This window comes from Solea solea, chromosome 11 (assembly GCF_958295425.1).
Source record: "Solea solea chromosome 11, fSolSol10.1, whole genome shotgun sequence".
Lineage (NCBI taxonomy): Eukaryota > Metazoa > Chordata > Actinopteri > Pleuronectiformes > Soleidae > Solea > Solea solea.
The window spans coordinates 8,818,088-8,829,570 of record NC_081144.1 but is presented as its reverse complement, the minus strand read 5'-3'; the positions used below and the strand labels follow the sequence as shown (position 1 = coordinate 8,829,570).

General features: G+C 40.4%; 1 protein-coding gene across 2 annotated transcripts in view; it reads right to left on the bottom strand.

Annotated features, from left to right (window-relative positions):
* Positions 1-9,262: 9,262 nt before the first annotated feature.
* c1qtnf12 (C1q and TNF related 12) overlaps positions 9,263-11,483 on the bottom strand; it is a 23,612-nt gene continuing 21,391 nt past the window's right edge. For both annotated transcript variants that reach the window (XM_058641990.1, XM_058641989.1), the window contains exon 8: positions 9,263-11,431. In XM_058641990.1, coding sequence (XP_058497973.1) covers positions 11,333-11,431 — 99 coding nt within the window. In that variant the 3' untranslated portion in view covers positions 9,263-11,332. The remainder of the gene's footprint in view (positions 11,432-11,483) is intronic.

Below are 11,483 nucleotides of genomic sequence, written 5' to 3'. Positions count from 1 at the left end.
TCCGATTGGCTAAAAGATTGACTGCACCTGTGTTCTGATTGACTGCTAATGACAAGATTGATAACCTGGTTAGCCAATACACACGCACTTCAGACTGGGAAGTTCAAGGCCACTTTAAAACATAGGAAATGTCATCTACAGTTTGTGAATAAAGAACATAATGTGTAATATAAATTAGTAGGGTACTACAGTAGTATCTCAGGGTAATTTACGAGACTATATTTTTCATTCCGAATAATACATTCCTAAAAAAAAATGTGTAAATGCCATAAACCAGTGGTTCTCAAATTTTTTTTGACCAAGCACCACCTGAGAAAATATTGAGCTCTGAAGTAACACCATATATCCAAAGTTAAAATACAGTGGTGTAAACAAACAGGCCGAGCAGTCATTTACAGACTTTTCACAGGAGGCAGATTTATTCCCAATAACATTTTTTTTATTTTTTTCTGATTTGTTATGTTGTATATATATATATCTTACATTATGCATCACCTGCAACCAGGCACCTATTGCATGCCCATTCATATGTGCCATGTATTATTGTTTGTTTTCCTCTACATGGGAAACATAATTTACAAAAATGTTTACCAACGTTATAAGGTAGGTTTGTTTCCCAGACTTCCTTCAAACTGAGTTTTTTTTGCAACCAAACCACAAGTCCTGTTTGTCCCCTGGTGGTTAACTGCTACTTCCATCCTTCTTTGGTTTTAAAACTGTGAGACTATGTCAATTTCTTATGTACACTTTATGGCAAATACTGATACAAAATAGTTGTTAAAACCTTTAAACTACACATGTGACATAATATTTTTGTATAGGAGATTCAGAGCTGTCTTTAGTATTATTCATTGCCCCGTCGTCATCATGTAGAAATCAGATTATTTGGCCAGCACCTCCTGCCAACCACTCCTAAAGCTCAGCCTGCATATGCGTCCCGAGCTCGTCGACATGACATGTTTCAGCATTGTTCTTGTTGTTTCTGCTTGTGAAGCCAAGTGAGAAAACATAGCAGAGGGCGGGCTTGTGCATACCATTATCTCACAAAGCACTCATTACAGGAGTATCTCCCATATCCTCTATACCAGCGAAACATGTCACCTCATGCTCTCTGCCTCATTCTGAACACCGCAGCACTCAAACCCAACACCTCTCTGGCACACGGCTCCACTCTTAACCATGACTCACTTGAGTGAAATGCCTCAAAGATTTCAGTTGCCAAATTGAAGTTGCCATGAAGTGAACAGAAATGTATACATGGGGCTCTGCCTTCTCTTCCTGTAAGCAGAGGTGGGGAATCGGGGGGTGGGGTCAACCACTTGCAGCCCACCTGCAAACTGCCTTTTTCATCAAAACACTACCTCATATTTTTCCATCATATATCACAGAGGGCACATATCTCATTTACTGTAAACACCAGCGCAATAAAAGTGAGGTAACAGTCTGCGGTGAAGAAGATTAAATTACTGCTTCTGTAATTGCTCAAGTTCATTATGTAGGCACTGGCACAATATGCTTCACACTGATAAGTGCATAAACACCAGATCTGAGTAGTTATCCGTGTGAAAATAACCACATCATCTGCTCCGACATTTTGAAATGATCTGAGTGCATGTAAATGGCGCATGCTTCTTTTATAAGGTAATTACATGTTTAGAGGCTCCATGTCTGGATCAGTGAAAGTATGAATGCATCCTACCCTGCGATTTATTCATAGTTGCTCTGTAATTACAGTGTGTCTCGTTCAAAATCCCTCCAGTACATTACAGTGCATCATGTTAAGGTTAAAACCTGTGATCACACTGATAAGCAACTAGTCTACAATTAGCCACGGTATGGTAATGCAAGATGGAAACAATTTAACAGAGTTCCTGGACATGAATTAAAATGTGTTCCCTTTTTTATGTAACAAGTGTAACAAGTAATAAGTGTCCTTCCTGTTACTCCAATGTATGTTTTATTGCATGATGGGCAGGGTATTTTAGCTCTGATGCTTAGAGTAAGGGACTAGGAAATCCATTGTGTCTTGAAATGTGTTGTGTCATTTCTTCCAGGGTTACTTTGCTTAGAAAAAAATAGATATTTCTGAGACACGCTGTTGATACTTTAGGGGATGCACGTCAGTAAATCATTTAGAAGGAGGCAAAATAAAGGACTGAATGAAAATTATTAGGGAGGTTGAGGTCAGCGATTGAGGTCTGCATTTTTTGGGGTGAAGCCAGGGAGGTGTTTTTTTCTTTTCTTTGTTTTTTCATCTCAGATTTTCCATTGGCTTTTGTTACATACGTAAGCCATTCCACAGACATAATAATGCCAATAATAAATAACTAAACTTAATCTTTTTCAGCCTACTGTGGATTATATTATATATAATTTTTTTGTGATTTGTGGTAAAAGAGAGAAAGACCTAAGATGAGTAAATTCTGATTGTTTTATGCTAATTAATTGTTCTTTTTGATTGTTAGGCTCACAGCAAGACAGGATTTTGGCTCAGACGACAGTCTCTTTTTGACCTGTGGAGTCAGTTGGTAGCTACATCCATCATTTGGGGGGAGGACAAACAACAAGATTATGGATTTTATGAGCGTAAGTGAAGTGTTCACAGGTCAAGATCTGTGTGACTTTTATAAAGATATGAGACATGCACTTTGACAAGTTGGCAGCATTTAAAGAAATATAATTATAACCCTGTAAACAGCACTGTTCTCTTTAAAAAAAAAAAAAAAATCCAAAATCAACAAGTTCAGCTCCCTTCTTTCACACCCCTGTCTTGCAGTCATGAAGGCAAGAGGAAAAGTGGAAGATAGGGAGAAAGAAAGGGAGGAAAAGTGTCAGGAAGAGAGAGAGAGAGAGAGAGAGAGAGAGAGAGAGAGAGAGAGAGAGAGAGAGAGAGAGAGATGGCATCTCAGACAGACTGTCTGGCTGCAGCGGGATCTCCAGCACTCAGCGTCATATGATTCTGGGGTCAGAGGTTATCCCCACTGATGAATATCGGGCCAAGCCTCGTCTCCCTCACAAAAGAAAGGGAGTTGTTTTCACTACCCAGGTCTGGAAAGTTTATTTCAGGAATCCATCCTGCCAGCACGAGACTGTAAACCTGTCTCACGGCACAAGAGTTACGTCCACGAATATTACTCTCTTTTTTTGAAGGTTTTATCAGTGGGCCCGAAACATCCACTGATACTCATTCTCATTCAAATGCATTCATGGGTGTAATTACACAGCGGTGGGAGAACGAAGGAACATGCAGCAAGAGTGTACATTCAGGGAAACATACATCCCTAAGATTGAACAGGATTTGGAAGATTATAGTTTGCAGACTGTGTGAATGAACACCATTGTTTTGTGTTTGTTCTTTCACACTGAACATCTCATCCTATAGTCCATCTCATTATACCCCAGCATATTAAATAGTGCTTATACACATCTTTTTTTTAAAGAAATATAGAGGAGAAAACTATTCATCAATTTCTTATGAAGAAGAAAAAGTTCTATGTTCTACGTTTGTTCTGTGTATCTTCATCTACTGAGATCTTCCCACACATGTGTATGAGCTTTATAAAGAATAATAATGAGGCATTTCAAATAACACTGTTGACAGGAGTTCTACTAAAAGCTTCTGGGAGATTTTAGTTCCCCGGGAGTGACAAGTGCGATATATGAGATCACACATGTGAACAAATGGATGGCAGGAGCCTGAACATTTATGAGCCTCTAGGATCAGTCTCCACTGGGATATACACAATCGTTTGACAGTCGTGATTTGAGTAATGAAAAACCACACCGTCTCTCCCTGTGAGAGAGAGAGAGAGAGAGGGGCTGGTCTGACACTCACAAGGGTCAAGCTTCAGCAGAGACAGAGACAGCGGGTTGCAGAGAGAAAGCAGGGAAGGAAAGGAAAGGAAAGGAAAGGAAAGGAAAGGAAAGGAAAGGAGGCAGTAATGTCGACTGATGTCAAAACCAGCAAAGAAGAAAAAGATTATTTTTAATATTATCTGTTCAAGCTGGGCATGGTACCAGTGCAGCCAGACAACAATGGGGGACCCCAGTGCTTGAACTGTCCCAGGATTTGAACCAGAAACCCTCTAGTTACAAGCCCAATTCCTTTCCTCTTGGTACAGCACTGCAGAGAAATCTCGGGGATTCCTACAAGCACTGTTTAATCCTTTTAAATTGATTAAAATTAAAAAATAAATAAATAAATAAATACTTCCATGCACTGCTTTGTCTACAATCACTCTGAGGCCCTTCCGTCATCCATACATCAATCTTAGGACTCACTGTCATCGCTGCAAAGTCTTATCTTATCTACACTACCAACCTCAGACTCACCACACCATCAGATATCACCATACGACTATAGCCCTGGCCCAGAGCAGCTGATCTGCAGTTTTATTCCCAGGCACCTGAGACCAAGTCACCTCACCTACGCAGCCCCCCTCCCATCTGCTATCACTGCTATCACTGGAGGAAAAGATAATAAGGGATATTTACCCTTATTAGCATCAATAGGGCTATTTAAGGTCTAATCATCTGTGCTGTGGATGTCTGACATGTTTTTCATAGCGACTGAGCTTAGAGCGGCTGCTGAGGACTGGAGACAATGTTTAATGTAATTAAAATGTAATTTTGACATTTTTGGAAATAAGCTTATTAATTTTTTTACCAACAATATTGCTACTACTTTGTACTCTGCTGCCTAATACAACAGATATAAAGCATGAAGACATGAGAAACATTAAGCATGTCAAAAACAAAACAGAATCTGCATTATTCACTTCCTTACTGTGTTGCAGAGACATCGAGGTAACGTTTGCTGTTCTGGGCAAAAGTGGTAAATAGTTGAACAGGCTGCCATGTGAAACATTGGAAACAAACACATGAAAGAACACAGCAGGAAACAGGTTGAAATGTGGGAATCAGACATTGCTGGAACGTTAAGCTTCAATAAATGTAGTGGGATGATGGGGCAGGCAAAACTGTCAGACTTTTCCTTTAGCACACTCACAAACACAGGCACACAAGCAGTGTTGTAAGAAATGATTAAAGAAAAAACATACACACACACGCACACACACACAGAGAGACAGGTTCCAAATGAGCACAACAGACCTTGGATCTGTGTGTACAAATGTCCCTAATTATGACAATGATTCAATGGAGTCCACATTCCAGTGCCTCTTATGGTTTTGCTGCTATGTATCTTGGAGCCTGTGGAGCCATTAACACGATACCAATCTTTCCAATGGCTCCAGTTCGGGCCTCCCATGGGCTGCTGAATACAACTGTCCAACTCAAGGGGAGCTACTGCAGTCTCCTCTGACACACACACACACACACACACACACACACACCCTCGAGGAGGTGGGCATCAGGACAAACAATCAGTGCCAATGACAGATCCACGTCAGACTGAGGATAATTATGGGAATGTTGTTCTGAAAGATACTGTGTCATTAAAACCCACCGTCTCCACTCCAACTATGACAGACTTCTTTCCTGCTACCTGTGTGTGTGTGTGTGTGTGTGTGTGTGTGTGTGCGTGCATGCGTGCACTCGTTTTTATTACCTCTTTAGGACTGACTTTTTAGGACCAGTTGTTTCTCATGGAGACCAAAGTCTGGTCCCAATGAGGCAGAACCTCTCTTCTGAGGCTCTGGTTAAAGCAACACAATGAAGGATTTCAACCTTCAAATAACGTCTCCAAGATTATTTTGATGGTACATCAACTCACAACAGGGTGAATGGCTCCCTTGTCACAGCCTGAGTGGGTCCGCATCACCTGCATTGGCACGATATAACTTCTGGTTTCTGGTCCATGTCACATAAAGAGAACAAAAAACAAAGACGTTTGAGGAAAAGCGATAGAATAAGAGGCTGGATATGAGAGAATATTGGTCCGGTTTTAACTCGTAGTCCGGTTACTGTTGGACTAGTAAGAGTAAATAGTTTGCATGTCATCTATATGTAGAGTGTTTGAGCTTACTGTGTGTCAGGCTGTGTTATTAAAGTCATATCCTCCTCTTGTTCATAAATCAAGTGATTCAAACAATGAGCAATAGGTTATACGCAAAATACAGCACTATCATTTCTTCAGGGTTCATTTTCATTTCTAATACCTTAAAAGATGAAACTGTACCTCATTTGAAAACATGGTTGTTTGCACATTAGTCCTACTGGTGCCTTTGGCTTGGCAACAAGTGCACACGTTACATATTTTACCCTTTAACAACAAGCGTATCACTGAGCGGTTTCTGGAAGCTGAACGGTCAAAGCCAACATGTGTTTATTACGGTAATTTCAAGAAGCCGGAGAATCAGCGTCTTTGTCACCAGAGAGGAGAGAGTGGGAAGAACGCCTGCCTACATAGTGTCCATTTTTTGGCCTGCTTTTCCACATTGAGAGACAAAGAAACATTGAGAGACTCAAAAAAATTCTTATTGTAAATATGTTTCATACTGTTCAAATTTCAAATTTAACAAGCAAAATCTGTTGTCCGCAGTGTTTTTCTGAATAAACCTTCTTGTAACATGCAGTAAACTATAAATAAATAAAACATTGTAGTTGCAGGACATTTTCTGGTCCTTTTGTGGTTAAAATAAGCAATAAGCGGACATTTTGGGGGTTAAATTAGTTGTGACATCAATACTACATTGTGTTCTTTAAAGTTACAGGTAAGATGAGAATTGTGGTTACAGGGTCAGGGTCAGTGTTTTAGGCTTAGGTTAGAATGTCCAAATGAATGGAAGTCAATGCCGAGTCCTAAAAAGAATAGCTGCACCAACCTCTCCCTCGCTCTGTGTGTGTGTGTGTGCACGCGCGTGCATGTGCGTGTGTGTGTGTGTGTGTGCCTCCCTTGTCCTTATACAACTTTTTGTGTAATTGCACTATGGGCTGCTGAGTGAACCTGTAAAGGTGCAGACATGTAGACATGACAGATACATGAGACACAATCTGAGGGGCCATGCATGACTGAGGGAAGTCTAAACTGCACTTGACAGCCACAATTTGAGAACTAAATGGCTAAGAATACTTACACAGCGGCTGTCTGATTCTCGAACCATTCGCTGTGAATACAAGATTATTCAGATGCGTGACACCTTCCATTCGCCCGCGTTGCAGAAAAAGTGGTCATGGCATTTCATTTGCACAGGTATATTATGATATCCTGCAGGCACTGTATAAGGACACGATGTGTGCTTGTGCTTCTCTTCTCCTTCTAGCCAATAATTAAGTTGCTGAGAGACCATAAATCACACAGAGCTACAACAACATCCCAAAAGAAAAAGTACATGTGAATAAAATATGTCCTTTTCAGTTTGAAGCCCAGTAACAAGGAGTGAGACTTTCAGAGATCCGAACAATAACAAGTCATCTCTCTCACTGGCCACTTTATTATGTACAGAGGACGTCTAATAAAGTGTCAGGAGTTCTTCTGCTGCTGCAGCTGATCTGCTTCCAAGTTTCAATGTGATGTGCTTTTTCAAAGATGGATACCTTGTAACCAAATGAATGCCTTCTGTGTCTGTGTCTGGCCATTTCCCTCCTCAATCAAACTTACAAGGGAAACAAAAACATTGTATGTCTGTCATGCAGCATGAATAATGTATAAATCCAATTATCAATGTGTTAATATGTGTATAGCATGTGCTGATACCATGCTGTTTTCTGCTTTATCGAGTCTTCATGCCCTCTCTACGATCTATAATTATGACCAAAGCTTTTAATAAGTCAAACAAAAGTTGTTCTCATCATTATTTATGTCTCTTAGTGTATGATTATTAAAGCATATATGCTTTTTTGTCATAGGAATGTGACTTAAAAAAACAGGACAGTCCACAGCGTCTTCAGTGGCTTTATATTCACAGAAGATGGGTTGGATTTTCTGACATTTTGCATGCTCCCGTCAGCCTCGGGTAAACATCTGTGGCTGACTTTACACCCACTCTTACTAAAACAGTGAGAAGCGAGTGAGCTGTGGACGTTTGCGTAGTAATGGCGTGTGTTAACGTCAACAAACCAGCTCTCAGCAGCACAACACAGACTCTGACAGAAAGCCAACAAAGTACAGTCTGTTTGGCCAAAACAACGTGACTGATGGCGAAGACTAATAGAGTGCTGCATCAGTGACCTCATCAGTGTGCATCTTGTCCGTGAGGCAAAACACAGCAGTCACGATCACAGCGATGAGGCTGCAGTTCAGTTACAGCTACATGTGTCACCATAGTGAGCTTAAGTTTCTTTAAATGCAATAAAGCCTTTAGTTTCGCTTATTAAAACTTGATTTAAAAAGTGCCTTATTAGAAAGTGGTAGCCCACCAGGAGAGTGCTGCAATATTATCCGCATTTATCTTTCATCTGCTCAGAGGAGCGGGGGACAGGAGCAGTATCACAGCAACAGGTTTGTTTGGGGGCCGCCTTGGTATCAGCAGGACTTGGACGGCTCAACTCTGTTTGGAGTAACATGGGCTGCTGTGAAAACATCCAAGGCATGCTAAAAACATAATATACAGGAGCCTGGCATCCCTAAGAGCGAGTCTCGCTGTCTGTTCCTCTCCGCAGGTAGCCATGTTTGGAAGTGCTGACAAACAGAGAAGAAAGACAGAATGCATGGGGTCCAGGCTGGTGGCTGGCTCTTTGCCAAAATGTCATGTCCTCCTCATATTTGGGCTCCAACTATGGTCACCTTTCATAACCACGCCGGTTTGTATACATCTGGGGTAAATGTCAAATTTTTAACAAGCAATCTGGATTGATCTCCCCGTTTACATGAACTCTGCAGAGCATCTGGTATGAAAAAATGTGCGGTGGACACGTTATTTTTTTGTGTTGTTTTAAAAATGCCTGAACAAACGGGGGATTTGCTTAAAGCCATCACCCGGTGAGTCAGCCGATGAGGTGGAGGAGTCTCATAATCAAGGCCTCATTAAAGCCACACAGCTCAACTATGTTGGTTTACAGGCAGAGTGAAACCTCGCAAGATTCACAATGGGGCCATTCATAATACCTCATGTCTCTGAGGGAACAGAGGGAAAGCAGTTGCTCTTAGCATTTGGGCAGATGTAATTGCAATCACTCAGCTTGTCTGATGCTGATAATGGGGTGATGGGAAATTCCTGTCAGAGTCGCAGCGCAGGGTGGTTTCACAACAACTCTGGCAGACTCCGTGTTCCACTGCAGGGCAGTGAATGCGTTATGGCATGCTCACATAGCTGTCATTAGACACATTTTGAAAAAAAAAAAAACACAAGACAATCAAAACTCACAAGTATGTGCCATTCTCTTGCTTCTTGGGCAATGAAAAGGCAAATATTATTTGAAATGTGTCGTCTTTCATCCCTGCTGCGTTAAACATGTTGAAAGACACTTTAAAAAAACAAAAAAAAGAAACTTTAAACAACATAAAAGCTGGGCTTTTTTCATGATCCTTTTTTTCATGTCATTTTCTAAACACACAGGCGTGGGGTGAATACAAGATGTTACCTAAAATGTCGTTTAAAAATAAGTGTTTGTTGTGCTTTTCAGTAAGCAAGTCCTGTCTGTCTGAGAGAGTGGCGCTACAGTATACGCTGGGCAGCTGAAATAGCACATGGGTGCAACGTTCTTGTGGTTGTTCCTTGGGTACAGTATGTGACACTTGGCATCTCAGCAATGCTTCAGTGAGAAGCCTCTATTATATTATATCCATGCAATGATGTTGGCTGACAAGTTCATTTTACAGCCATTAGTGCCATAAAGTCTAAGACCTTATTAGAGCCTTGTTATTAAAGCCTTAGATACCACAAAACTAATATTGAAGAACAGCAAATAAGTTCTGCTTTCTCTGCTGCAGCTGATGGACCGCAGCTATCTAGCTTTAAAACAAAAATGTAACAGTGAATGATGTTTTCTGTTTTCAAACATTCAGTAATATTTTACAGGTAAATGAAGTCATGTTTTGACAAATCCAACGTAGGAATCACATGAATCTCAGTGCAGTTTTCATGAATAAGCATTGCTATTAGGTGCAGAGACCAAAATGGTGATGTTATTTAATAGTTTAATTTTTAAAGTACAGAATATTATGGGTAATAATAAGTAAAAACATATAATTTCATTCTTGCAATAATCTGTGGTTTCAGCAGTCCACAAGAGTGTTACACATAAATACCACATGGAATTTCAGTCCTTTTCCGAAGTTATTGGTAAATCAGCTACGATAAATTACAAACATTTAAATGTCAGGAAGAGAAGGACACACAGAAAAATAAACAAGATAATAAGTGAGAGCACAAAGGGACTGTAGAAATAAACTGGAGCCTCCCGCGAAAATCATTCTTTTAAAGCCACCGTACAGTGAAAAGGTGTATGCAGATGTGTTTAAGACATTTCAACGAGGCATATTCACATAAACATGGAATAACAGCTTTTGCACAAATGTCCACAGTGCAGTCTGTAGAGAGTGGGTTTACCAAAAGTCCAAACACGTCATGAGCTGCGTCATCTTTCTTTATATATATATGTATATATATGTATATATATATATATATATATATATATATATATATATATATATATATATGTATATATATATATATATATATATATATATATACGTATGTCGGTGGAGATGCAGCTATAGATTACAGTTACAAAAATAGGTTGAGTCTCTTCTACAAGCAACATTACCACTGTAACCATTGCACGACACACAATACTATACTGTAGACACGTTTATTCACTGTAGTGTGAGTACGCCATACACGTTCAACTCTGCTAGCAGCTCTGTGTGGCTGTACTTTGACCGTAATGTTGGTGGAGCATATTTCCATCGTCCAGTGTACTCACAGAGTCTATGTACCATATAATTTAAATGTAAGATTTAATAAAAACAATAACTACAAACCATGAGTGTGTATACAAGAGATCATGGAGACAGAAAACCGTGTCACTGAACACTCTTTCATGTTCCCCAGGTCTTACAACAGCTATACAGAGAACATAAAAAAATAATTGATATTTAGTCACGGCTACAGCCACAGCGCTCAGTGACCAAGAATCATGAGAAATATACAGTCAAACACATATTCAACTGTGTTTCATACAGGTTATTTTATTGGTGAAGCCACAGACGACCAGGTTCCTCAGGGGAAGTCGTGGTGCACTGTAGAAAACGTTAGTTTTTCACATTGTCCTTCACCATCTGACAAGCTGTCAAGTCAATGTCAGCCTTCCTTCCTTCAAATCCCCCCTGGGGTTTGGTTCTGTGTGATGGTGCTTACAAGCAGTCCGTGTGAAATGGAAAAGCAAAACGGCAGCAGTGAACTGTTTGAAGCCTCGCTCTCGTGAGGGGCTATACGCCAAGCAGCATGCCCATGAAATCTGAACCGTTCTGTATTGTTACGGAAGCACCGGCGGCGTTATCCACAAATATGGAGGTGTACTGCCCAGCCTGCGGAGAGAAATATGCAGAACTGAAGCACAGATTTTTACTCAGATCCAAG